The following is a 27,839-nucleotide window of genomic DNA, read 5'->3' as shown; positions in this document are numbered from 1 at the left end:
CGAATGCAGCAGGTAATTGGTATTTATGCCGCTCTTCCTATCAAAACATTTGCTTAGGAATAGCCATGCGTACAGGTATATAAATGACGCTACATCTTATCGTATCTAGTATTCATCTTTATCTTTACAATCGGCCATAGCAATCCAAGAGCTTTGTTTAGTTTCGATATCTGCTAATTGATTGATTGGATATGAGCGGAATGCGTGAAGTTGCCGTGCGAGTACGTGAACCAAGACCATAATCTTCAATAATTCAAGGCTTTCATTCATGTGTGATTTCATAGTTGATTGTTTTATGGCTTCTCCATCGGCAAACAAATGAGGTAATTGGAGCAATCAGAGGATGTCCGACAATATCCGGAGTGATATGCATCGATCAAAGTACATTCGGACTGTGTGACACAGGTGATTCTATGCGTACATATTCATTCTTCCACATTTTCAATTTATTAGGAAGAAAGTCATATACTTTTAAACATTACAAATATTTGGAGAAGCTTCTCCAACTAACTGGGAACGCAAATTTTCCAGGAATTGTTTTCAAACTCGGGTAGTAAAAAGAAGCTTATCAGCGCTACGGCAAAGAAGCGTTCATTTACAAAGAAACAATTCTAATCATTCCTTAAATCGGGGAATGCTTGGAGATTTTTTTTTTTTGCTTTTTAGTCCGCTCATCGACTTGGCCGAGAAGGTTTCATCATTCACGTGACTCCACCTCTATATAACTTCAGGGTTTAATTCTCAGAGTCTTTCTGAATCTAATTAAGTGATTCTGCCATGCAAGTCTGACAGTGTGAAGATGAGATTTGGGACAAAAATGGCTGCTCGCAATATTCAAAAGGATATCAATTCTAGAAAAGGTTTTTTTTGTGCACTTCTGGGCTTTGGTCACACCTTTTTTCACACACATGTATTTAAAATGTAAAAGTACAGACTTTCGTTGCTCTCAGAAAATAAGCTGTCAGCAGCGACGACATTGTTGTCCCTGAAACGGATTTCCGCGGTATTCCCAAAATAACTATCAGGTGATCAGAATGAGAAAGCTTATAACAAGTGCCGTCACCGGGATCGGGAATTTATGACCAATTAACTTATATATAGTATATTTGATTTTACCCATCGCAGTTGAGTTCTGGAAAGCGAAAACCTGGGACTCAAAAATGTGGTTCAGTGAGTCGCTCAACCAGGCTATTGAGGAGGCTAGAACACAATATGTAAGAAGAAAAGCAGTCAAACGGAAGGTTCACACCAAGAAGATTTTTGAACACATTCTCGACATCGTTTAAACAATCGTGAACGCAGCCGGGTTTGTCAAGAAGTGGGCAACTACTGACCAATACACACCGCAGCGAAACACTGAGAAGTATCATCCTGTCACTACATTGCATTTCTATATCTACAGAAGGTATCTGACCGTGTGTCACACAAACTTATCTGACATGCTCTGCGGCAACACCTAGTGTCAGAGAACCGTTTCCTGTCTCTGTCAGTGTTCATCAAGGAATCCTACAATGAACTGTGATGTACTGTGGGGAGCTCCCAAAATTTCACATCAGGCGCCGTCTTTCGTCCGGATAACCGAACGCTCAGCGGACGTGTTATAAACATGCACCTATAATAACTCATTTATTAATTAAGTAATTCTTCCATTATATTCTATTAATCAATTAAGTTAGCGGCTTCGTAAACCGTGGTAGTCAGTCCATCTATTTTTTTTTGTCTTTCTTACTTCTTTTCCGATGTCAAAATAAAAAAAAATTTTCTCCAATGTCATGGCCAACACAATTATTACATCCCTGTTGTCACAATCTCGGCAGATGCCGGATTGGCTAGCATTAAATGCCAAGCATTTATGCTCGGGCGATTGTACCTACTTAAAAATAAAGGTGGTGACCAGTGGTAGATTAATGATAGAATCTGTCGAGAATTCGTCGTAACATCGACATGCAGCCTATTGTACTTCCGCATGGCTTCATCCTGACTGTGTGAAAATTTCAACACATCAACGGAAGCTGTGAGGGATTTAGGTACGACACCTATAACTAACAAGATTAAGGGAACCCCAACACTTTCTCGGAACACCAGATTTTGTTGATTTCCCACGCCAGTGGCTCATAATTCACCTTACTTTAGATGTATTTGCAATTTTTAAATTATGGGGGATAGCAATATCAATAATTGCGCTGGTCAGGCTTATTGTGTGCTATTTGGCGACCAGTTAGAACTTGCCGGTCCCAATACATGCCTTAAGCAGAACTATCGAGTACTGCCTACGGCTCATACTGGTAAAAGGTTTGATACATCACTTTACATACAGCATTATTCGTGCATTGCACCGGTGCCATAATAGTGCAGCTAGAAATGAGATGGTCCAATGCCTCTAAACCGAATCACATATTCTGCACTGGTCGTTCTCCACCCGTTCTTTACGACCTTTTTATAAGCTCGGGTGGCGACCACGCCATCCTTGACGGCACACATAAATCCCACCGTTTCACCAAAGAGCTCCCCAGTACACAGCCATCTTTTCGACAAATGCAAATCGACGAATGACTGTCACAGGCAATTACCATGGTTTCCGTGCATTACTTTCGATTTCTATTCCTGATCTGACTTCATCCTACTCAAAAGATTGAAAGATCGATTTTTCAAGTTAAGTGGAATCAGGTCAAAGTCTGCCCTATAAACAGCCGCATGCAAGGGACTCGCCTGCTCTTTGCTGTAAAAGCAAGCGCACAGCGAGTCGGCTTGACGATGATGTTTTGCCACCAAGTCAACCACCCCTCCTGCCTCCGGTGTCACGAGGCAGTTTAATCCGCTCCACGGTAGAGTTTGTGTGATGTTTTCAGAATTTGAAGATAGTAACCAGGATCTACCATTGGAAGATTTCCAGATCAGTCTTCGTCCATGCGATTTCAGTACCAGCTTTACACGTCGCAGGAGTTCGGACAGCAGAGTATCCTCCAGATCACCAGCTCCAGCATGGATTCTTGTAGAAGTCTGTCTCGGTCATAGCTTCGATGTGGAGGTCACCATGACTATGTCCAGTCGTGACCTTTACGGATGACTTGAGCCCGACACTGGTCTAATCCAAATTCCATACGAGTATTACGGCTAAACACGTCTATTATTCCCAATAGAGGTGATCGTCAGTACCAGCATACAACTTGATATTATCTAAGTACCTCAAGTGTGTCAGCTCGTACAAACCACGTAAGCCATATTTGATTCTATCGCACTCTTGAAAGCCAGTCAGAAGTAAACGTGAATTGAAGCCACACTAATTATATGGCAATTGGTTTCAGACAAGATAATTTGAATAACCACAGACATCGATCTCACAAAAAGACATCACCTGGATTTACGCCCACTTTCAAGAGCGCGGAGCTTTGTAAGCATTAAGCAGCCATCAAAAACGCCTTTTTCTCTATCACTTGTCAAGTTCATCTCAGATCTACACCACACCATACCGTATCTTAGGTCTGCACCATACCACCACCTGGTGCTCAACCATGTTACGCGACCAAACTGAGGTTCTTCTACGCCAATATTCCCTCTGTCCTATTATATGTGTCCGAATAGCTGAGTGGTTAGAGCACAAGGCTGTCGTACGGAAGGTTCAAGTTCAAATATCACTGGTGGCAGTGGGATTTGTATCTCGATTTGACGTGGGATACCAGTCGACTCAGCTTTACCTGAATCAAATCAGGGTAATAATCTCGGGCGAGCGCAATGCTGAGCACATTGCCTCCTGTAGTGTACCGTTACGGCCTTGAATGAAGTGCTCTAACACACTTCAATGCCCTGATCCAATATGGATTGTTGTGCCAACGATTATTATTATTACCATATGGAGCACATGTCTCCGCTATGTTACCAGGATACTCTGGCTTATCCCAACCTGGCACAAAGACTAACGTTGTCGTGCGGGTCAGTGTCTAAGCTATACCCTAAGAAAGGCCTGCAAATCCATTGCTGATTATACCATGCAGTGCAATGCGCCACCCCATAGTGATTGACTTGTGGGTTGCTCTAAAAACATGTGACGCAGGGGGGTAACGGCATTTAGGGGTGCAAGAGTTAATAACAATAATAATTAGATGTAGGTCTTAAGGTATACTTCATTCAAAACCGTAAAGGTACACTATAGGATTGCATTTGTATAATTTTTCCGCATTGAAGTAGGTGTCCAAATATTATACTTCACTTCCTGTCTAATATGACTGTTTTACAAGAAAGGACTCAATCGATTATTCTGACACACAGGGGGTACAACTGTTGCTGAGCGGATGAATCTTGAGGTACTTTATCTGCAGCAGAAGTCAGTACAATCTATGGACATGGTTTCCAGTAATACAATGCAAATTAATAATGGCTATTCGTTCAGTTTATTTTAATGCACCTATCACGGTGGACACGTAGCGAGTTTTGGAAGAATTATCTATAAGTGGTCAGCAATACATCGGGTTCGAAGTGATTGACGCCATTTGTCGGAGTACTCTAGCCTAGCGCTCCTCCTACGCGCGGAACGTTCAGAGGATGAACATCGAAGATTGGTCGAAATTCTTGGAACAACCAAAATCGCACTGGAGGGCACTTCGAGGGGTAGCAGCGTTGGCTGACATTGTCGTTAATTCAGTGGTGAACCTGGTATCGACGGGCTGTGAACCTTCCATATCCCGGAAGGGCTCCAGCTATAACAAGTCTTTTAGTTGCTAGCAGACGGTGGAAATTAACGCCGTTTGGCACAAATATTAAACGTCCGAGAGGAGACAAACTCCACAATGGGTATCCGTGGGGACTTGGTTATAAATTTGTCACTCGGAAAATCGGGACTCTGTGGAAACCCTGCATACTTAGTACCAACCAGACGCATCACATTGTACGAACCCAGACACCACGTACGCGTTCATGGTAACAACGCGGAAGGCGACTGCCCGCTTTTCACCATGAAAGAGTACGCGCCAGGTCCTGATGGTATCCCAGCGAAAGTATATAAACTGCTATTCAACAATCGGCCAGACCTACTGCTGCTACATGCAATGCTTCCCTGAAATATAGCTCCGATGGAAGGTTACGAGGCTGCGCTGATTGGCAAAGGGAAAGGAACTGAACTGTCGTCTGTATACCGGGCACTCTGTATGCTTGACACAGCCTGGAAGCCCCATCGATAGGCGAGTTCACTATTGGGCCAAAACCAACGGTTAAATATTTGGTTTAACGCTCGACTTGAAGATGAGCTTTTCGAACAAATCAAAGCAACAGTGGACAAGGCGGTAACGAGAGTCTTGACCTTAAGTCGGCTAATTGCCAATGCTGGAGGCCCTATATCCACCAAGTTACGTATTCTTATAGAAACAAAAAGTCTGCTCCACTTTTCACACGGAGATATGGAATGATGCTTTCAGAAAAAAGATGCATCGTACGCGCTTTGCCCAAGTGAAGAGACGGGGAGCTTTGCGAGTGGCGTCTGCATATCGCACTGTTTCAGAAACGGCTGTAATGATGAACGCGAGTGGGATCCCTGTGGCCCTTCTTACTAAGGAACCCCAGGCCATCTACTGCTGCATGGAAGAGAGAATTTTGAAGGGTGGTAGCCCGTGAAGAATTGCAACGAGCATTAACCGACAACTCTCTTGGCAAAATGAGTCCAGAAGTAAGTTGAATGCGGCAGGTTAAATCCGTGGCTGAATCGATAGCTGTTTATTTCCTTATCCAACTTCTAAGTGGGGATGTAGATTTTGAATCTTACCGGCGCAAAATTGATAAGGCACGATCCTTGTGTGTCTCGGAGTGGCGGACGATACGGATCACACGGTTTCCTGTCGAAAACTTGACAAGATTGTCAGAGAGATGCTGAGGAACGGTGGCTGACAGAGTCATGTTGCGCATTAGCCTCGAGTTCTTCTTATTTCTCTTTCTCTCTCCCCTTCGTTGGTGAAAGGATTTTCCTTATTTGAAGCCCCCCCAAATAGGGAGAGCGGGAAGGCTAGCCCGAAGTAATGTGTTAAACAGTTCTAGGCTAATTTTCTGAAGACGGGAACCCGGCTTGAGCCATCTTCCGAATCAACTCTACCAACGTGGTTTTTGATTTATCAACAAAGCAACTTTTGTAATTCAGTGTGTATGTAAATTACATTAACAATTGTTTACCTTGTTTGGTCAAAGGGTAGTATAGGTCCCACGGCGAAACGGGGATTCGTACCCACGATGGAGCATAAAACCTGGGAAATGCCTGCTGAACCAACACCAATAGCTCTACTACCAAACCCTACCTCCACCTCCACGTGGTGACCGCTGGTCTTAACGAAAAAGTGCAGACGGAGAAGGATGAAGGCAAGTCTTCCGCGCCTAAAAACTGGACAAACTGTACCAACTGGTCCTCCAGGTTGGGGGTTTGGTAGGGCTGACAACCCTACACGGAAAACAACTTGTTACGCCACAACAGGAGCCTCGGACAGGACGGATTTTAAAACGACGGACCCGGCAACGACAACGGAATAACGATTTGCGCTTTTTCTCATGGAACGTGCGCTCCCTGTGCAGAGATGAAGCTGATGAGCAACTAGCCGATACCCTGTTCCAATATAAGGCTGGTATAACAGCGTTACAAGAGATGGGATGGACAGGGACGGGTTTCCTGGAGAAGAGCCACTACACCATATATTATAGCGGTCATCCAGTAAACCATGTGCTCGGACTAGGTTTCTTAGTCAGCCAAAAAATAAAACCTGCTGTTATCAGCTTTGGAAACATAAGCGAACGGCGCTTGCAAGGCAAGTTTAGAAATATAAGACTCATTAACGTTCACGCCCCTACAGAGGAGACTGCAGAGTCCGAGAAGGATACCTTCTACGAGGCAGTAGAACGAACCCTCGAAGCCTGTCCCAGATATGATATCGAAATCATACATGGGGATTTTAGCAGCGAAGTAGGGAAGGAGCCCGTATTCAGGTGATACGTTGGCTCCCACAGCTTACACGAAAAAACAAATGATAACGGACTGCGGACTATTAAATTAGCAGGGTCACACGAAATGGTTGTTGGAAGTACCTGGTTTGCGCGGAAAGCGGTCCACAAACATACGTGGACCTCTCCAGGCGGGGCCACTTTCAACCAAATTGACCACGTGTTGATTGAACGCCGCCACCTCTCAGCCTTGATGAATGTCAGAATATATAGGGGGGCCAATATAGACTCGGATCACTATCTCGTTGGCATGGTGCTCCGAGCTCGAATAACAATACCACCTAGAATCCCCTCTGACAATCAGGTGAGAGTGAACACTGAAGCCATCCACAACACAACCCTCCGCGACACCTATAAGAGGGAAACGGATGCCGCAATAACCACAGTCAACAGAGTACCTGGAGATGAAGCATCCACAAATGATCTTCACAATCACCTGAAGAACGTTATCATGGATACGGCCACAAATATACTTGGCCCCAGCCGCAAAAGGAGTCGGAACGGCTGGTTTGACGATGAATGTAAGCTGGCAACGGAACGGAAGAATGCCGCATACCGAGTAATGTGCATTCTCAAAGAAAGCGGGCACGCGCAGAGACTTATCACGAACTCCGTCGAGCGGAGAAGCGACTTCACAGACGGAAAAAGGAAGCCTGGGAGAACCAACAAGTCTGTGAACTAGAAAAGTGCAGGGAGCAACCTCACCAGGCGCGCAAGTTTTACCAACAAGTCAGCAGGATCAAGCCTTATACACCTCGATGCTCATGCCGAGACAAAGAGGGAAATCTGATTTCCGACAGAATGGGCATATTAGAGCGATGGGTTGTGTACTTTGATGAGCTACTGAACAACCAGAACATCGGCGGGTTGGAGGTCCCGCCAACTGAAGACGACGGACAAATACTGCCACCACCAAGTTTAGGAGAAACAGTCCGTGCAATTCATCGGCTAAAAAATCATAAGTCGCCAGGAGCCAATGGAATTACAGCCAAATAGGTTAAAAATGGAGGCGACCAGTTACACCAAGTGGTTCATCAACTTGTGCTCAAGGTATGGGACAGCGAATCAATGCCTGACGATTGGCAACGAGGCATTATCTGTCTCATAGATAAAAAGGGAGATATCACACAGTGCAGCAATTATAGAGGTATCACGTTGCTGAGTACCATCTATAAGATATTCTCCACTATCTTGCTAGGCCGAATAGACCCATACGCCCAGAACATCATTGCCCCATACCAAAGAGGCTTCACTCCAGGGAAATCAGCAACAGATCAGATTTTCTCTGTGCGGCAAGCGATGGAAAAACTGCTGGAATATGGACATTAGTTTCACCATCTGTTCATCGACTTTAAAGCCGCCTACGATAGCATAGCCAGGGTAAAACTGTACACGGCGATGGGAGAATTCGGTATCCCGACGAAATTAATAAGACTGACTAGGCTGACCCTGAGCAATGTGCGATGCCGGATAAAAGCAACAGGATCACTCCCAAGACCATTCGACATCAACTACGGTCTACGGCAAGGGGATGCCCTATCATGTGTCCTCTTTAACCTGGCCCTCGAGAAAGTGATCCGTGATGCTGATGTAAATGCAAGAGGTACGATCCTCTTCACGTCCACCCAACTATTGGCCTATGCTGACGATATCGACATCATGGGAAGAACCACCCGAGACGTACAAACTGCCTTCATCCAGATCGAGCAGGCGGCGCGAGATCCTGGGCTGCAAATCAATGAAGGCAAGACAAAATATATGGTGGCAACGTAAGCACCGAAGACGAATCAACCAACAACATCAAACCGCACTGGTCAAACACGAAGAAAAATAAGGATAGGAGAATACAACTTTGAGACCGTTGACAATTTCTCCTATCTAGGGTCGAAAATCACAACCGATAACAACTACGATGATGAAATCTGCGCACGGTTGTTGTCAGCCAACAGAGCCTATTTCAGCTTACAAAGACTGTTTCGCTCGAAACGTCTCACCATAGGGTCAAAGCTCTTACTGTACAAGACTATGATCTTGCCAGTCCTCATGTATTCCTCGGAAACTTGGGTTTTTAGCAACAAAAAATTCGAACTCTTGACCGCGTTCGAGAGAAGAATCCTCCGAAAAATGTTAGGCCCCTTACATGAGGATGGACGATTCCGTAGCCTACACAATGACGAAATCTATGAGCGATACCATGACCGTCCGGTTGTGGATAAAATCCGGCTCAATAGGTTGCGGTGGGCGGGTCACTTAAGCCGTATGGATGAGGATGATCCCACCCGGAAAGTCTATAAGGGCAATATCTATGGTAGAAAAAGAAAACGAGGGAGACCATGCCTAAGATGGAGCGATGGCGTAGGTAAAGACGCCAGACAGCTTTCAGGGATATCGAATTGGTGGACCTCGGCACAAAACCGGGATGTCTGGAGTTCCTTATTAAGGCAGGCTTAGACTGGATACCGGTTGTTGCGCCGTTGATGATGATGATGAATTGTTTACCTGTGTAGAAAATCAGTAAAATTATTACTTCAGAATTAGCGTTGTGATACATTTTTTATTAAATCATTCTTATTAATATCCTAAAATTATTATGACATCCGCTATCGCAACGGGGATGACGCTAGAATCTAACAATTTATTAGGTATGTACCCAACAGCTTTCTGCTAAATGTAATTTAGCTATACAAAGCTGGAACACATAAAAAGCAAAATTTCTCTAGAACTTTTTTGTAATTTTATTATTGTGCAATCTGAAAGAAGATAATACGGTGTTATCGCACCTTTCTTAGAAGGTCATTTTGAACAAAAAATATGCTCGAACATGATATTCAAAAAGTTGAATTAATGGTACATTAAAAGTTAACAAGGAAGTCATCTATGAACCGTTGAACGCATAAACATTTTTATCATATAATGATGTTGAAAATACCATGTGTGCAAAGAGGTAAATTCGCATTGCAGCATGAGGGATATTAATAAAGTCAAGAGAATAGAGGAAGAATTCTCACTTTCGTTGGTTTCGTTTGATTTTCTGCCAGAAATCGCTGCATTATTTATGTCGAAAATGTTGTGCTTTTATTTGCATTGTATTGTGTATGCCAAGAGACTTTACTCGCTGGACTAGCAAGACACTTCTGCTTTTTCCACATTTTATTTTTCTCTCTCTCAATCAAAAAGAAAGTACTGATCTTATTAAAGAATTAAAAGAAAAAATATCCATCGATGTGTTAAATTCCTAAACTCAGACTCTTCGGTGATGCGGAAACTTACTAGACCGGCGAAGCCCAGGAATTTCTATTTATATTCGCCTCTATTTGAAGGCTTCACCAAATATTTAACCGACATCCAACTTTCCACAGATGGTAGCAGAAAATGAACCAAGACAGAACCAATAGTAAGTTCTGCGTCCTCTTCGCCTCTTCCTAATCCAGACTGCTCGGTATCTCCCGCGATTCCTCTCCTCACGTCTTCCTTGATTTGTTAACTGTAAATAACACATTTCCCTCCCTCTGTGTCTAATCTTCAAATATAGTTTAGAAGAATGCTACTTTCCTTATCTTTGAAAAGAGGTCCTTATCATCCCTATCCTCAAAAGCGGAGAGCTTCTACTGCGAACTACCATCCCATCTCTCTTCTTTCGTCTTTTTTCAAAATCCTCCAAAATTCTCGATACGTCTACAATAGGCTGACTTTGCATTTCGGTCACCTCATTGTGAAAGAACAGCAACATCGATCCACGGTTTCAAACCTTTTGGTCTTTACCAACTTCGTTGCTACCTTAATTCAAAACCTTTGACACCGTTGACCACAATGTTCTCCACTCCAAACCCTCTCTACTCAACATTCCCACCTTAAACATCTCTTGCCTTTCCTCCTACCTCTCATACCACTCCTGCAAAATTTCTTTTCATGGGCACTCATCCCGTTTCTTCTCTCCCTCCTATGGCGTTCCCCTTGATTCCATACTTGGCCCCTAACTATTTTTGTTTTTTATCAATGATTCTTACCTATTCATGTTTGCTGTACACTGACGACTTTAAGTTATTTGCCTGTGTTTCATCTCCTCTTGGCTGTGCTTGCTTGCAATCCAACCTTCACAGTTTGGTCCATTGGCGCTCGGTTAACAAGCTGACTCTTAATGTCTGCAAATTCCACTAGATGGGCTAATCAAAATCCTTCCCCTACTTCTTTGGCGGACCAACCCTTTCACTGCTGACCTTCGTTCGTAATTTTCGAAGACAAACTTCGTTTCAGTTCCCACGTCATTGACTTTATCAATGGAGCTTCCAAAATGTCTGGCTTTATCCCACGCTCCTCCTCCGACTTTGCCTCAATTGATCTCTCCTTAACACTTTATGCACTCTTGAACTTAGCTTTAAATTCACTTTTCTGTATCTTGTCTTTAATTAAATAAATAATAATAATAAATAATAAGTCTGGTTCAAACTATGCAGAAGTACACCATTCTGCATACGTGCTCGATGTTGCGGGGGGGGTACTCGACGGATTCTCCCACTGACCTACCACCGGCCACCACCACCAGTGCCCCTTTAGTTTTTAAGTAGGTAGGATCGTCCGAGCCTAAATGCTTGGCACTTAGTGCTAGTGTTAGGTAAAATCCGGCATCTGCCGAGATTGTGATAACTCGGAAATAAATAATATATAAAATACGCGAGGAACCAGCGGAGCTTTTTCAGATCTCTCAATGAATCCCAACAGAGCGTCCAGACAATACAGTTCTCGGTGAAGGAAGCGAAAGAGTATTGGAGTGGACTTTGAAGGTTACCCGCCCAGCATGCTGAGTGGATCACCGCCGAAGGCACTCGCTATGCCAATACGCCTGGCATGAGTTTTGCGGAAGTTACCGAAGAGTAAGTTTGACGAGCCACAAACAGCTCGAAGAACTGGAGGGGCCCAGGTCTGGATCGGGTGCAGAATTTCTGGTATAAGAAATTTACCAGCATTCACAGTGAGTTGGCATGCAGTATAAATGAGGAGGTGTAAATGAGGTCCCTTCCTCACTGCGGGGATTACCTACCTTATCCCTAAGAAGGACACGGTGCAGGACCCCGCAGGCACAAGTCCGATTACTTGCTTACTTTGTCTTATTTTGTCCGAGGAGAAGAAGTGCTGCCGAGTTGGGTCAAGGGGTTGCAAAGAGCAACTCATTATCGACTTGGTAGTTGTAGGACAAGCAACTAGAGGCCAAAGAAACCTCTTCAGCTGCTATATCGATTATGCCAAGGCTTTTGATAGCGTTCCGTATATCTGGCTAATCGATATCCTACATCTGTATCGTATTGATCACAAACTAATAAAGTTTTTGGCGACAGTCATGGAAAGGTGGCATACCACCTTATCAGTGTGTACATCTGAGGGTGCTAATACCTCAGAGTCCATCCATATACGGAGGGGCATCTTCCAAGGGGATTCAATGAGTCCCCTTTGGATTTAAATGGCACTGAGCCCTCTTTCATGGCTACTTAATGATGCTAGAAGGCATGGTTGCAATCAAATATGGCCTACGTGCTAAGTGCGAACAGACACATTTGATGTATTTAGACGACATCAAGCTGTATGCTGGTACTGACGACCACCATAGAAGTCTGTTGCGAATAGTAGACATGTTTAGCCGTGATGTTCGGATGCATCTCGACTGTGTGCTGATATGTCGCTGCTGCAATTACAACCACCTTTGTATTGTGGTGCAGTTACAGCTATCAGATTCCACGGTCGGAAGATTCGCTTTCCCGTTATTAGTTTGAGTGGCGAAGAGATCCACCATGGAAAATTCGTCTGGAACGCTGGCGGGACTGACTAAGGTAGGGCATTGCTAGACTGATCCAGATCAGTACTAGCAATGCCGGCAGACGGGTGAGAAATAAAGTGTAGAGGGTTTACCGGAACTATGCCGTCCCCAGTGAGACACCCGAAGTTCAAATTGTGAACACGCTAAAGCAGAAACTTTCTGTCGAATGCATAATATATATGTCTGTAGCACCAGCTTCTAGTATTTCGACTTATTGGTGATTACGACAGAGTATGACCACTGAAAGCAAATCTGGAAACCATATTATCTACTGCCATCAAAGCCAACTGAATTACCCAACGATTTCTAGATGAGCGCATTACGGTACGATTGGTCGCCATTCGACACGAGAATGATATCAGCCCGTATGAATCGCTAGCTATATTTTGTTTCAACTTCAAATGAATGCGGGTAAGTAAAGAGGTAGGTAGGCATCGGTGGCTACTCGGGGCACCCCAATAATCGCTGGTAGAGAAGTCCAATCTAGCCGCATCAGACCTCCAGAAAGTATTGACGGCCTCCAGTATACCTGCAAAACCGAAAGGACTGTATCACTCAGCTATGATATATTGTGCATATCCGAGAAAACCCCGCTACAACAGGCCATTTTTGTGTCAGAATCTTTTTCGTCGGTCTTCCACGTTGTCCTGGTTGGAAAGTCCAGAGGAATATTCCTTTTGAAACTCGACTTACGAGTGGCGTATTCCGTTGGGAATACCCAGAGGTCCCGAGGCACGTCAATTAGCAAATTACTATAACCGTAGAAATTTGCTAGCTAAGATCCGAAATCACGTATACTGACAGCACCGTACACTACAGGGTTTTTAGCGTTCAAGTCCAGGTGAGGATTCGCAGGAGTCCAGTCACCTCATCTACCGCACTTACGGTTCTTGGAATTATATTAAGCTTTGTTCTATTCTAATTCTTGCTCAACCAATTTTCCCACATGTTAGGATAGGTAAACCACCATTTTGTATATACAATAAGCCATCCTCAAGCAAAACCCCATTTCTTTAGGAAGATCTTCTTGCAGGAGCGAAACGCTGAACGTCCTCTTAATCCTCAATTCTATGCTGAATTCTCAATTTAACTTAGGATCTAGAATCATACTCGGATACTTTATGTTGAATGAAAGTGACAATCGGTATCGATTTAGCCACAATAAATGGAATTTGTGTACCCAAGTCTTGGTGGTGAATAGCATCAACTCAGTTTTAGTTCCATTTTCGCTGAACCTGCATCTTCTAATCCACAAGCACATGCCCTAGGGCCCCACGGCGGAACATAAAACCTGAGAAATCATCTATGTATGGAAAGAATGATCCATGATACTGATGTAAATGCAAGAGGCACCAACGTTTTCAATTCCACCCAAATGCTAATCTATGCTGCTATCAAAAGAAGAGCAACGAAAACTGTAGAAAGGGGCGGTGCGAGATCTTGGGCTACTCATCGATAAAAATAAGATGAAATACTAGGTGGAAACTTCAGCGCCAGAAACGAACGAAGGAACAACATCAAATAGCATTGGTCAACTGAGAAAAATCTAGGCCAAAAATCACAACCAATAACAGCTATGACGATGAAACTCAGGCACGGTTATTGGCAGCCAACAGAGCCTATTTTAGCTTACGAAAACTGTTCGGTTCGAAACGTCTCACTGAAGAAGGCTGCACACGGGAGGTCCATATCCGACGCATTGCTTGAAGTTGTATGGGGGAAGAAAATCATTACTCATGTTCTACATTCTTCAATCACTTTCGCATGGAATGTTTCGCGCTTTTACGCTAATGTTAGTTCCGTGTATGTTAAGCAGTGAATTCATGTAAGGTCACGCACCAGCTGTTTATGGAATGGAGAAACACAATGAAGAAAGTCATCAAGATTCCATCGACACACCAATAAATGAACCACAAAGGCCAATTAGCTACCTCGTACCTACTCCATGAATACGCAATGACATTCCATGTTCCCTAGAAGCTTGATCTGCTTTTCCTGTATGTAGTATTCTTGCTCTTACTGTGCAGCACATGCCAATCCCCATGTATTTCTCATGGAATTTTCGGTCCCCTAGACAGTAGCCATATAACGACGAAATTTATAGGCGGTATCACGACCGTCTGGTTACGGATAAAATCCGACCCAATAGGTTGCGCTGGACGGGTCACTTAAACCATATGGGTGAGGATGAGCCATCCCCGAAAGTCTATGAGGGCATTCTGCATTTTGAAAAGAAAGGCATGACAGACGCTGCCTCAGATAGAGCAATGGCGTAGACCAGGACGCCAAACAGCTTTTAGGATTAGGATTTCTTCCTGCATAATCAAAGTTGAATCAACCGGGCAAACATTTTTACTGCATCTTGGTTTTCACTTTAAGGTGCTTTACGTTCTTAGCCATTTGGATCGTATTGACTTGCGTATTGCTATGGGTTGTTCGGTTGCTGTGGTATTTGGCTGATCAACGACGAAATAATTCATACTCAGTTATGACTTGAATAAAAATTTCCAACGAGCAATTTCCCATTTTGACCATAATGTAAATAATATTGATCTCAGTAAAGGCATTTACTTACTTTCAGATGGCTTTCTTACGGAAACCCGCTTCAACTGTGCTATCGGGAGCATATGTACTGAAAAATCACCTGAAATCTGCAAGCCTCTCTACAAAGCTGCGCCTCCATCATGCGATAAAAATTGTGGGAAATGTAACAAGAGCAAAGGTTTTGCATGTGTCGGAAAAAGCAAGTTCGCCATTTGCTCCGACGGAAACTACCCTGGAGGCATAATTTATTCCTGTCCCCGAAACACCGTGTGTAGTACTTCTGGAAAAGTCGATACCGGAGAAAGTAAATTGACCGAGTTTTGCTATGATGAGCTGAAAGTGCCTAAGCCGGTATGCTACACACTCCACGGAGACTTAAACAATTATATTTCATTTAAATCATTCCAGGATTGCTGCTGATTAGGGGCAGGAAATGTAATCAAAACTTCACCGGGGTGAAATGAAGTGGCCATTCCTGTACTATATATAACAAATTAGTTATCAATAATTTATTTTGCCAATTTTTATTCATTTAAAATTTATTACAATTTCTTTTTACATTTTCAATTATCCTAAATTTCTAGTTAGAAGTGATTTGTCTGAAATATTCTAATTTAGCATAAAAACCTTAAACCACTCGCAGCAGCAGCTAGTAATGCTGCTATGAGTAGTACCCATCTTCGTAAATAAGTTGTTTTTCTAATAATCGCTTATCTGAAAAATTATCCTCACCCAGTATTGTCAAGGCATACGTGCCGAATCAACATTGATTCCTTACAGCAAGCCTCGTAGATTCGTAATTTTTTATGCAGCAACATTTTCAAAATGTGGTCTGAATTACATAATTCTTTTGTGGCTGGGAGATATAAAAATTTCACGAAAATTAGTGCAGCCCGTTAGGTAATAGGGTATAAATATTGCTGCTGCTTAAAGGGAACAACTTTTCGCACAATCAAGAAGGAAATTGTTGAATAAAATTTCGCAGATAAGGATCTTTTAGAAAAACCACATAAACTACACCTCAAAGGGCGGATATATACTTATATGTATTTACTATTTCGCAGCTTCCAAGGTGTAACGTCTTACACTGCATGGGCATTGTATATTACTACGATTTGAAAAATACGACTCCCATTAAGGCGATCGATCGGCTTCAGAGTTACTACAAGTCAACACTGATATTTAAAGATTCGTCAAATGCAAAAGATTCTCCAGATCGCCATTTGCTCTTATTGCTGATTTCCATAGGAAGAATCCTTTTCTGTGAACTTCCGACAAGTATGTTATCCTTGCTATCATCATAATTAACTGCAACGTACCGAATAGCGTTTACCGAAAACAGTATTAAAAGTTATTGAGGATAAGATAAGAATAGCCATGAACACTAGAGTGATCTGTATTTCCCTGAAAATAAAAATTTGTGTAAAATTAGATAAGTTTAAATATTAATCAAGAAAACAGAGCTTTAAAATCTATTGAGATTAATTAGCCAAGCTTGCAGAAAGTAATTTCAACTATTTTCACAGGCACAGCACAGCTCGTAGAAAATATTAAACAAGTCAGAATACCGGAAGCTCGTGCTTCAGGTATAAAGGTTTTGTGTTCATCTTATCTAAGAAATTTCAACGCATATTTTTCTACCCGTATACAGCTACAAAATTACAAGACATAAGTAGCCGTAGATATTACATTCACCCTAAACAAACAAACTGCCTGTTTCCGAATACTGTACACATATATGCACGTATAATTGATCGTACCCATATTTCCGATTTACTTCTTATATCTATCTGAATTAGGCTCTACCCGCAAAGTTCATTAGCACGCATATACTATATGCCTACATACACCCATGTCACGTTGGAATAATTGATATTCATATACAAATGATTAAAGAACTAAAACAAAATAATTCTTTTCCACCCAATTCATACGAACCTACTTCGTTGTGGTATTGACAAATTGATATGTGATGATGACGTCATGCAGGTTGTAGAGTGCACGAAATTCACAAAAAATTGTAACCCTATAACTTTGTTAATAATAGTTGGATTTTCTTCCAACTTGACCAAATTGTGCATTATGTTCTTCATTATACGTATGCCAAATTTTGTACTTCTGGGATGAACGTAAGGGGAGTACCGGGTAAATTTCTAAAATGTGGAAATATATTATTATTTACTTTATTTGTGCAGATATCGGAACCGGATATATTTCGAGGCCTAGATTTCGTAGAGATGCATCAGCGTGATTTTTTTCAGATTTTTCGGTTGGATAGGTTCTGAGAACGAGACCTGTTACACTTTTTGGGGGTCATATTTTGAGTCCTCACGCCCCTATTTTTCAGCCAATATCAAATATTGAACCAGTTTCTAAAAGTACTAATTGAGACCTTTCATTTGATACCCCACATGGCCACATTTTATGAAAAAAAATTTTGCACCCTCCTTTCACATGTATGGGGAGCCCCCCCTTAAACTTAACACAAAATGGCGTCAGTTGCTGCATGTAAAGGGAACGGCAGATCACATACTTCTACCAAATTTCGTGACAATCGGTTCAGCCGTTTCCGAATAAATCGGCTGTGACAGACAGACAGACAGACAGACAGACAGACGGACAGACAGACAGACAGACATCGAATCGATTCTAATAAGGTTTTGTTTCACACAAAACCTTAAAAAAAAACAAGTCGGAAAACCGGAAGCTAGACGCTTCAGGTATGAAAGGTTTTGTGTATATCTTTTATGAAGATATTTGAGTGTGCATTTGTCCCATTAGCACGTAAAATATGTATATATTACGTGAAAATAGCCACTTTCAAGTGATATTGATATTCATAGTCTTGAATTTGCAGAGAAGCGACAGTTTTGACCTAGTATAACTTTGTTAGTAATAGTGCGATTTTCACCAAATTTGGCAGGATCATGCTCTATACTGTAGTACATTGCTGCAAAATTTTGTGATTCTAGGTTGAACCTAAGGGGGGTTTTCCTGTTAATTACTAAAAATTATAGTAATGTATTATTAACTTTATTTGAATAGATATCGGTATGCAGGGTATTTCGGAGCCTAGGCACCATGCAGTGACAGCCCCTTCATTTTTCGGTTGAGTAGTTTCTGAGAATGGGTTCGTTAAAAAAATGACCACTTTCAACCGCCTGCACCCCCATCTTCTCAACAAAAGTCAAAACTAAGACCGGCTTCGAAAAATAGTAACCGAGACCTTAAATTTGATACCCCACATGACTTTATTTGATGAAAAAAAAATTTACACCCCCCTTTTGCATGTATGGGGACCGCCCCCTTAAATTCGTCACTATATGCGTGAGTGTTCACAGTTCCCACCTTTCTACCAAATTTGGTGTCAATTGCTATAACCGTCTCCGAGAAAAATGCGTGTGACGGACAGACAGACAGACAGACAGACAGACAGACAGACAGACAGTAAACCGATTTTAATAAGGTTTTGTGGTTACACAAAACCTTAACAAGTCAGATACCGAAAGCTCGGCGCTTCCGGCATGAAACGTCTTGCTCAATTATGTAAGGATGTTTGGGTACACGATGGTTCCATTTATATGCAACTCATAGTGTATACGCTGAATATACCCTATATTCAACTCGATGCGGTAGTGACATCTTATTTCTTAGGGAGTAGCAGTTTGAAGCAAAAGAGCCAAATTTGACCTACTATAACTCTGTTAATAATAGCAGGATTTCCACATAAATTTCCAGTATGGCGCTTCATATTACTTCACGGATCTAGCATGAGCTTACTTTTTATTAATTATATATATATTATTATTAATTTTATTTGAGCAGTTATCATAGCGTAGAATATTTTAGATCCAAGGTACCATATGCATGGACCAACGTATCTGAGAAAAATTCTCTGAAGTAATTGACCCCTTTCGGATCACCTCTCCCTCCTCCCCTTTGCAACCAATGTTAAAACTAATATTTTCTCCGGGAAGTACTAATCGAGACCCTTCATTGGATAGCCCACATGACGATATTCGGAGAGTTCACAGTTCCAACCTTTTTATCGAATTTCGTGTCAAAAGTTAAAACCGTTTCTAGAAAAAATACGTCGCAGACAGACAGACATTAAACCGGTTTTGACAAGGATTTGTTTTTAACAAAACCTTAAAAAGGCAACGACTATGTTATTATTTTCTTGACAGAAGAATGGAAACAGGATACCGTCTTTGAATATGGAATTCTTAGGGTTTTGTATAAGACGAATCGATTCTCTCTGCTAGTTAGTGTGTGGATACACGCAAAAAATGGCATGATTATATGTTAAGTGTTATCTAAAATCATCATCAAGCGCATAGAGAAACACCTCGCAAAGTGGATCAACACAGAGTAGGCGAGTTTCTGATTTGGATCTTCCTATACCAATCATATTAACAACTATTATCAGAGCGACGGAAGTCTAAAGAAAACGATCGCACTTGACAATGGAAAAACTCTGGTTTCTCCATGACAACGCACTCGTCGATACATCAATCGTTGCAATGGCTAAAATCGAATTGTTCTCCCACCCACTTATTAGATTCAGTTTCCGCCATCTATTGTTTGTTTCCTAACGTAAAAAATTGCATGCATTTAGGGACAACGAGGAAGTTATCAATGTTGTAAATGCGTATTTTGAGGAACTCCAAGTGTGAAACTACAAGAGGGCAAGCTTCTCGAAAAATCGTGAAGGCAGCTGAAGCATATTCTCGGGAACCGGCAGCGTTGATGGGTAGAACAGGAATACCACAACGATATTAAAGAGTGGGGGCTTCTCGTAAGAGATACACATTTTCACCAGAATATCATCACCAAATGAAAGGGTTAAATAAGAACTTATTAGAACTAACCTAACTTTCAATATCAGCTGGATAACGGGGAAATTAAGAGCCAAAATGTACATAAATACCATAAAATAACAAGTTTTGCTCCAGACCCTATTCAACCAACCAAATTTTAAATAAAAACAATAATGCACCTACCTGAAATGCAAACCCAAAAATATATTTCATTCACTGATTCAGCAGCCCAGTTTGGACTTCGGTTTTGGAGGCTAGAACGATACACTAGGAGGTCAAGTATTTGATTTTACTCAAGTGCTCATCTGCAGTTGGGGTTAGTTATATCCTACTTCCCACCACGATAAACATCCCTCTGTCATCAGTGAGATTTGCGAAACCACCTGCCAGAGCAACAGCTTAACGCTAAGTTATCTGTACATTGTAAGAACATGGATGAAACCTTCTTCCCCCCTCCGCTGGCAGTGAAACTGTTCTCAATGCAGCAAAAAATATAAGAGCGGCTGCTCCTTTCAAATCAACCTAAAGTGCCGCAATCAGCTGCTTTAGCATCATCAAAAACAGTACCAAAATTCCATTCGTTAGATTTAGATACCTAATGAATACTTCCCTAAATACTGCGTCCAAATCGTTGACCCCACCAATTCAGTTTAACTTCAACGAAAGTAGTATTACTCACTGCCAGCGAAGATCGTGCCACGCAACATAGCCACCTACTCAGCTTGTCCTGTTCTATTGCAGCCAATCTTGGACAGAATTTTGCCTCTCACGGCAGCAATATCGTAAGCCAACTTCCAGGTAGGTCTTTCTTCTGCTTGGTTGAATATGGTTGCCCACGTAACATTTCTTTGTCTTCAGAATATCATATATTACCTTCTCGATGTTTTTGATAAAGAAGGGTGACCAGTGGAGCAAAAAACTTCGATGGGGGTGGTAAGGGTTGCGGCCAAAGTTTGCTTGGTAGACATATAAAATCTTGTTCTATGCATCGAAACCTTTAATCTGACAGATTGCTCCATGTATTCGATAACTTAAGTTGACCCCCAAAATGACGACGAGAAGTGGAATTATATATATGTATATCATACGGGCAAAATTAGCTTAAATAAATAGTGGTTCTCATTAAAACTCGAGTATTTCTACTAACGGTGTCCGGATAGCTGAGTGGTTAGAGCGCAAGGCTATCGTACGGAAGGTCGCGGTTCAAATCTCACTGGTGGCAGTGGAATTTGTATCGTGATTTGACGTCGGATACCAGTCGACTCAGCTGTGAATGAGTACCTGAGTCAAATCAGGGTAATAATCTCGGGCGAGCGCAATGCTGACCATATTGCCTCCTAGTGTACCGTTACGGTCTTGAATGAAGTGCTCTAAGACAATTCAAGGCCCTGATCCAATATGGATTGTTGCGCCAACGATTATTATTATTATTATTTCTACTAACGAACAAAATCCCGTTCGCTCTCGGACTGCCAACTCCATATTTGTGTTAAATTTAAGTTTCCTTAATTTTGGCAAACCAGCGAGTGCAGACCCAATAGTGCCGCCATCGGCAGAAACGTTTTTATAAACTTTTCGATACCTTCAATATTCTGCCCATTAATGCAAATACGATAGAAAGTCACACTAAGAACCTTGGTATTGTCGATATTTATCTTCAGTCTGACTCTGCTTGCTTCCTTTCCTAAATTACTTGACCCGGTCATGACTCGGTGAGACTGCAAGGAACTGCCATCGGTGCATTTGAAGACATGCAAAACCAATTGCCGCACTCAAAATGGTTGGAGTCCTAAATATCATCACCTTTTTCCTCTTCCTAGAAAGGAAAGATTTAGAAACTACAGAGAGTCCGAGGGCTTTCCTTTGTTTGGGGTGTTACGGAGGCTTGCCGTATCATCCACAGCAACTGCAACTTCACTGAGTATTTTGATATTAAGAATCATGGCAAAGTGTTCCTTCTACCTCTTCAGCTGCTCATCATCAGCCTACTGTTAACGCTCCTCATAGGACAATCCAAATAGCCGACTGGTTAGAGCACAAGGCATCATATGGAAGGTCGCGGTTCAAATCTCACTGGTGGTAGTCGAATTTGTATCGTGATTTAACCTCGGACGAATACCAGTCGACTCAGCTGTGAATGAGTACCTGAGTCAAATCAGGGTAGTAATCTCGGTCGAGCGCAATGCTTAACACATTGCATCCTACAGTGTACTGTAGTGTACCGTTACGGTTTTCAATGAAGTGCTCTAACACACTTCAAAGCCGTGATCCAATTGTATTGTTGCGCCAACGATTATGATTATTATTATAGGACAATCGAGAAATATACGGTCACCACTAATCCTTTTATATTACATCATAATCTGTCTCTCTTCTTCAACGGTACAATGCAAGTACACTCGATCCCTTTTCATTAAAAAGAACTTTGCTTGTGTAGCCTTCCCTAATATAACATTTCTAGATAGCCGTTCTGCAATTCAAAAAATTGTGTGCTAGATGACGAGTATAGGGCGCAAATATACTCGAACAGTTAGCAGGTGTAAACAGGTACATGTAACCTAAACCTAACTTACTTCTACATTACGTACTTGAGGAGGTGGTCTAGCAAGCGAGTGAATATAGATACATTCTTACTGACCAGCAGGAACCAACAACTAAAGGCTTTGTCGTAATAAGACAGCTATAGTGTTTGACTAAACTACCTTGTTACGGAACGAGTTTATCTACATTTCCTTTTACGGAAAGTGATCCGCGGCGGAAGACTCGATACACCCATTCAAAAGAAGGCAATGGTTATCAGCTTTGCGAACAGCCAAGCGATAGCCGTGAATCATACTGAAGGGGTGATAATGGATGCCTCTGATCAAGTAGAGTAGAAGGAGAAAACGACTCGTTTATGTTTAGCAATGATGACGCCTAATACAACAGTACCAAGATGCGTGCTTGAACTGTCAGAATTCAAAGCACATTTAGGATAACATTGGGTTCGGTAGCGTGCAACACCACAGGAGCGATCCCTATAGACCTTCTAGTCAATGAAATACAGCTGCCATTAATAGAGGGGAGGAACAATCAGAACATCAGAAGTGACTGTTTACTTCTGGAAATGAATTGTGCAAAAGACAGTCGACTAATCCTGAAAAAACATCGGCTGCACTTGTCTCGCTAATTGAGAAACAGGCCAAGCAAACTCACAGAAAAGTAGATTACAAATCTTTACTGAACCCTGTCAATATAGAAAATATCTTCATCGCCTTCAGTTCGGTGAATGATAGTGATGAGAGAAAACAGGCTCCAAAAGCTAGAGTGCGCCAGGAAAATTTGACAACCGATAAACATAGACATGCTAGTCAAAACCAGAGTTTTTTCTTTAAAAGAGCACTTCATGGTGGCACTGTGGGAGTTATTTTCAACTTTGGATACTTTAACGAGGATACGTTATTTCTATAAGTATGGGATACGTGGGGATACGTAGACGATTTTGTCAGAATCGATAAAAGCAAGTATAACTCCCTCGGCTTCAGGTTACTACAATGAGATCGCTGAAAGCTAGGTGGTGCCTAGGGACTCACTGTTAAACCTCTAAAAACCGAAACCGAGAGAGAACATTCAATTACCTGCTATGAATGGTGCTACCATTCCACCATCACCATTGGTGTTATGTTGTTCGAAACACGAGTGTGGGGTGAAAATTATGCAGGCCCCTATTATCATTTTTTTTTTTCATTGAAACTTCTATTCCTGGCTCCCAAAAAAATTTCGAACACGCCGGGTATGGTTCTCTTTCCACCCGCCTCTCGTCAGGTCTGGCTTTGCCAAAGGGAGTGCCTACTTTTTTTTTTCTTTTAGCTTTCTTCCCAATACCCCATGTAATCTCCTGCTTATTGTCAGTAAACTGCTAGCGGCTTTTACTTTTTGTTTGGTTAAAGCACGCGATTAAGGACAATAGATCGATTAGAACAGAGCCTGACTTTTACGGTATGTATCTATTACTAATCTTTAGTAAGGAACTGCAAGACAGCTTGTTTGACTTTCCAAATAAGAAATATCATTAAACGAAAGGTTCTGACAACTACATTCTAGTTTGCAACTGATAAAAAAAACTTCGTGTTTATTAAATTTCTATAAGTCAGACTTTCGAGTTTAATGTCATTTGGCTTTGGGAAGAAGTAGTAGTAACAGGCTTTTTACCAAACATTTTAAAATTGGCTCTATATTATCACGACTATTATGAAATTATGTTGATGGAGCTTAGTAAATTTGTGAAACTTTGCAGTATACTGTTATTTTATTTACATTATTATCATCAACCACGCAACAATCAGTATTCGGACTAGGCCTGTTAACAAACTCCAGACATCCTAGTTTCGAGGTTACCTGAAAAGTGTTTCAGTTTCCCTCGCGATTTCTCGAGACACTTGCATTCCTTCTCAACTGTTCTGCGCCAAGTGTCCTTGGGGCGACTCTCCCATCCGCTATAATGGGAGCGTCGATTCTGCTGCATAAGTGCATAAGGATGTTAGGCAAGTACGGGAACGAAGTTTTTCATTTGGCCAGAGTACTCCGATCATATGCCACAGACAGGTCTTTACAGAGGCATGGGACTTTTCAGTAACAGTAGAGTTCACTTTCCATGTGCTATTCCCATAAAGTAACACAGAAAGAACACTTAGAACAGAGTAGACTTGACCTCCGTGTTAAGATAACAAGACTTGTTTGCACTGTTGAAGTGAATAAGTGTTCCCTGTATCAGTATTTGCAAGACCAATAAATAACACTAGCGAAAGAGCAAGTTTTAATTATTTCAAATAATTTAATCGCTAGAAATAGTGCGTAATTTCACTCAGGTAGTCGATATGTTTCAGAAAAGATGCCATCGCACATTGAACTCCTCCACATTTTCCGGGCAATAATATCGGTGACAAGATGCAACTCTGGTGGACTCCGCTTTGGACCACAAAATCCTCCGTGAAATTTTGCGCCATCATACGTCGCTCTTATGATACCTATTACTTTCTCGGAAGGCGGCTGATGCACTCTCTATTCACACTTTCGAAAGCTTCCTTGAAATCGATGAACGCAGGGGAAACGAAGATCTAAATTCCGTGCGCTGTTCCAAAATGATCAGTAGGATGTTGATCTGGTCAATGTAGGAGGATCCTGAGAAATCAACTTACTCTCTTAGCAAATCTACAGTAACTGCAAATACAACGATAAATAACTTTGTGGGAAGCCATTAAGTCCAGCGGTTTTTGTTTTTCTCCGTTTGAGCGCATTCATGGCCAAAACGATTTCTCTTCTGCTTGGAGGAACAGTCCGTTTCCACATGTTACGGTAACAAACCATTTCATCCACAAGTGGAGGACCTTCACCGAATGCCCTCCAGTTGCCTCCGTCCTCCGTTAACGTTCTTCACAGAACCATCGAAAGATTTACGACCATATGCACGCTCTTTCATATGCGGTGTATAGTTCTCAAATGATTGAATTCTGTGGCATCTTCCGCTTCCTTGACCAGCGCAATAACAAATTCTCCTTTATCACGGCGCAGACTAGCTAAATATAAGATTTCGAGAGTATTATGCGCCGGTCACCGTTCGTGGATCCGCTTCCGTAGTCAGCCAGATCTTATGGGTCCTTCTCCGGACGTAGCCGACGAACGGCGTAGCACCCGAGAAAAGAACATTTTCGATGCAGCGCAATACTCATCGATATTCTCAGCCTGGTTACTCAGTGCATCCGCCGTCCAATCAGCAAGATAGCTCTCTCATTGTCGAGCAGCAGCTGGATTATACAAGCGAACAATGTTGAACCTGGGGGGTCGGAGCTCCCTAATCCTACGAGAAGGGGCAGATAGAACCACCAAGCAGAGGTAAGCAATCATCAGGTGGGGATTCGTTTCGAGGCCAATTTCAGCGCCTCTCTGGTTACGCACATCTAGAAGACAACTCCTAATTCTAATCTGATTACTCGTATAGTGTTTGTCAGTTGAAACCCAACTGATGTATACTATAGCATTGGTATCAATTCCATTCAATTGCAGATGGAATGATCCATCTCCCAGAAAATTCACCCAAACGTAAGTTTGCTTTCGAAAATGAAAATAACTTTCATATCCCTTCCAACTACAAATCGTTTAAAGACCATTTTTTAATGAAGAAATCTACCATTTGGAAACTGAGAATAGAAGTTTGAGATAATTTCAAGTAGGCTGGCCTAGGTATAACTAAAATATATTTGGAGAATTATTATTACCATTCACCACAGAACATGCGAAAAAACTATTAATGTACGTATTATCCACATCCGCACAACCGTTTTATATGATTATGAATTTGAATTAAGTGAACAAATTTTAGAAGAAAAGAAAAACTGTTAAAAATTTTCCTTGATTTCTAACAATAAGTTTTCATCAAGGCTTGACGGATGCAAACATATTTTCATAATAAAAAGTGGACACAACCAGTTACCTGTCAGCCTTTCTCAAAGCGTGGAAGCTCCAGATCACATATAGTGCGGCCTTGATCCAGAATTTGAACATCATTACCAAGGCAAAACTAGGTTAAGTCAAAAGAAGAAAGTCAGACCAACAGTTAAATTTACATTAGTAATTCAAATCTTACAACATGATGCCTATAACATCAACTAATTTTGCGTACATAACGTCAATATTATCGTCAATTCCGTGTCCTTTTAGCGGGGGTTTCATTTCTTGTCCCGGTGACCAGGCTATGTGATCCATGTGTTGCGAAGGAGGCATTTTAGGCAAACACAAACTGCAGCACCGTCGATTCATTCTTGAGCCGTTTTTGTGATTCTAAAGTTATAATCGTAATTCCGGAAAACTAGGTTTAGCTTTCCATTTCACCAGGAAAAGATTTTTTTACTTGCAGATTTGGGAAACGTTTAATTTTACACTCTATAATTTTATTGCCTTGTTACTGACATTTTTTAGTTTAAGCTTTTCTATGTAGAAATTTTTGATATTGTCAAATAATTCGTCGGTTGGTTAGATGATTGTTAGCTTCAGATAGACTTTGTCTGTAATAAATTGTAAAAGTATCAATACAAGATACCAATATAAAACAAGTCGTGCAACCGGAAGCTTGACGCTTCAGGTATAAAAGGTTTTGTGTCTCCCTTTCTGAGGACCATAACGCAGTTCTCCATTGGCTGACCGCATTGACTCGAGATATTTAAATTGCTCAGTGCTGTCAGCTTCAGTAACCTGCCCAGAACTGAGCAAATTAAATATCTTGGAGTCAATGCTATCAACCAATGGAGAACTGCGCTATTAAATTACTTCATGCATTAATGCGATCTAGATGAAGTGGTATTCCACAACTGGTGTTCTTTGTGATCGGCGTATCAGCGAACCTTTCAAATCTAAAATTTACTGCAATATCGTCTGTCTGCCGCTCTCTATAGTTGTGAGTGTTGGCCGACTATAAAAGGCAATGAACGGCGTCTTGCAGTAATGGAAACGAAAATGTTGCATTGAACTGGTGGCGTGCAACGTTTTGACCACATCCGAAATACGGATATCGATATGGTGTTGCGCTAATCATGGAGAAACTCTGAGCAAGGCGTTTTCGATGGTATGCTCACATAATTCGCGCTAACGAGAATTCACTTGCCAATATTGGTCTGAACATCGAAATCAACGGTAAACGATCAAAAAGCTGGCCGAAACAACGG

At 41.8% G+C, this 27,839-nt stretch overlaps 2 protein-coding genes across 4 annotated transcripts; one reads left to right on the top strand and one right to left on the bottom strand.

Annotated features, from left to right (window-relative positions):
- Positions 1-105: 105 nt before the first annotated feature.
- LOC119649438 lies at positions 106-16,009 on the top strand. The gene is made up of 4 exons (XM_038051587.1): positions 106-221; positions 285-405; positions 15,360-15,673; positions 15,731-16,009. The coding sequence occupies exons 1-4, from the start codon at positions 192-194 to the stop codon at positions 15,740-15,742; spliced, it is 477 nt and encodes a 158-aa protein (XP_037907515.1). The 5' UTR covers positions 106-191; the 3' UTR covers positions 15,743-16,009.
- A 28-nt stretch (positions 16,010-16,037) lies between these two features.
- Positions 16,038-27,217, bottom strand: LOC119649440. Of its 3 annotated transcripts, XR_005249132.1 has the most exons (4): positions 26,765-27,199; positions 26,612-26,698; positions 16,377-16,726; positions 16,038-16,178 (listed from the first exon to the last, which is right to left on the bottom strand). XR_005249132.1 is itself a non-coding variant. In XM_038051590.1 (3 exons), exons 1-3 carry the CDS (start codon positions 26,935-26,937, stop codon positions 16,627-16,629), a joined length of 324 nt encoding a protein of 107 aa, XP_037907518.1. In that variant the 5' UTR covers positions 26,938-27,217; the 3' UTR covers positions 16,260-16,626. The 3 variants fall into 3 exon arrangements, 2 of the variants coding, with proteins under 2 accessions (XP_037907518.1, XP_037907517.1); XM_038051590.1 differs by lacking the exon at positions 16,038-16,178 and having other exon boundaries at positions 16,260-16,726; positions 26,801-27,217; XM_038051589.1 differs by lacking the exon at positions 16,038-16,178 and having other exon boundaries at positions 16,260-16,726.
- Between the last annotated feature and the right edge of the window lie 622 nt (positions 27,218-27,839).

This window comes from Hermetia illucens, chromosome 2 (genome assembly GCF_905115235.1).
Source record: "Hermetia illucens chromosome 2, iHerIll2.2.curated.20191125, whole genome shotgun sequence".
Lineage (NCBI taxonomy): Eukaryota > Metazoa > Arthropoda > Insecta > Diptera > Stratiomyidae > Hermetia > Hermetia illucens.
Note: the sequence above shows the minus strand (reverse complement) of the source record. Positions and strands in the feature narration are given on the sequence as shown.

What these genes read in the sequence shown, in the direction of transcription:
- LOC119649438 (XM_038051587.1), top strand. Translation starts at nt 192, where the DNA reads ATGAGCGGAATGCGTGAAGTTGCCGTGCGA. An exon ending in TGCGTGAAGTTGCCGTGCGA is followed by an intron (nt 222 to 284) that starts GTACGTGAACCA and finishes GTGATTTCATAG; the next exon opens with TTGATTGTTTTATGGCTTCT. An exon ending in ATTCGGACTGTGTGACACAG is followed by an intron (nt 406 to 15,359) that starts GTGATTCTATGC and finishes ACTTACTTTCAG; the next exon opens with ATGGCTTTCTTACGGAAACC.
- LOC119649440 (XM_038051589.1), bottom strand. Translation starts at nt 26,937, where the DNA reads ATGAATCGACGGTGCTGCAGTTTGTGTTTGCCTAAAATGCCTCCTTCG. An exon ending in GATGTTATAGGCATCATGTT is followed by an intron (nt 26,699 to 26,764) that starts GTAAGATTTGAA and finishes GACTTAACCTAG; the next exon opens with TTTTGCCTTGGTAATGATGT. An exon ending in GCTTTGAGAAAGGCTGACAG is followed by an intron (nt 16,727 to 26,611) that starts GTAACTGGTTGT and finishes TTTTATTTTCAG; the next exon opens with GGAAATACAGATCACTCTAG.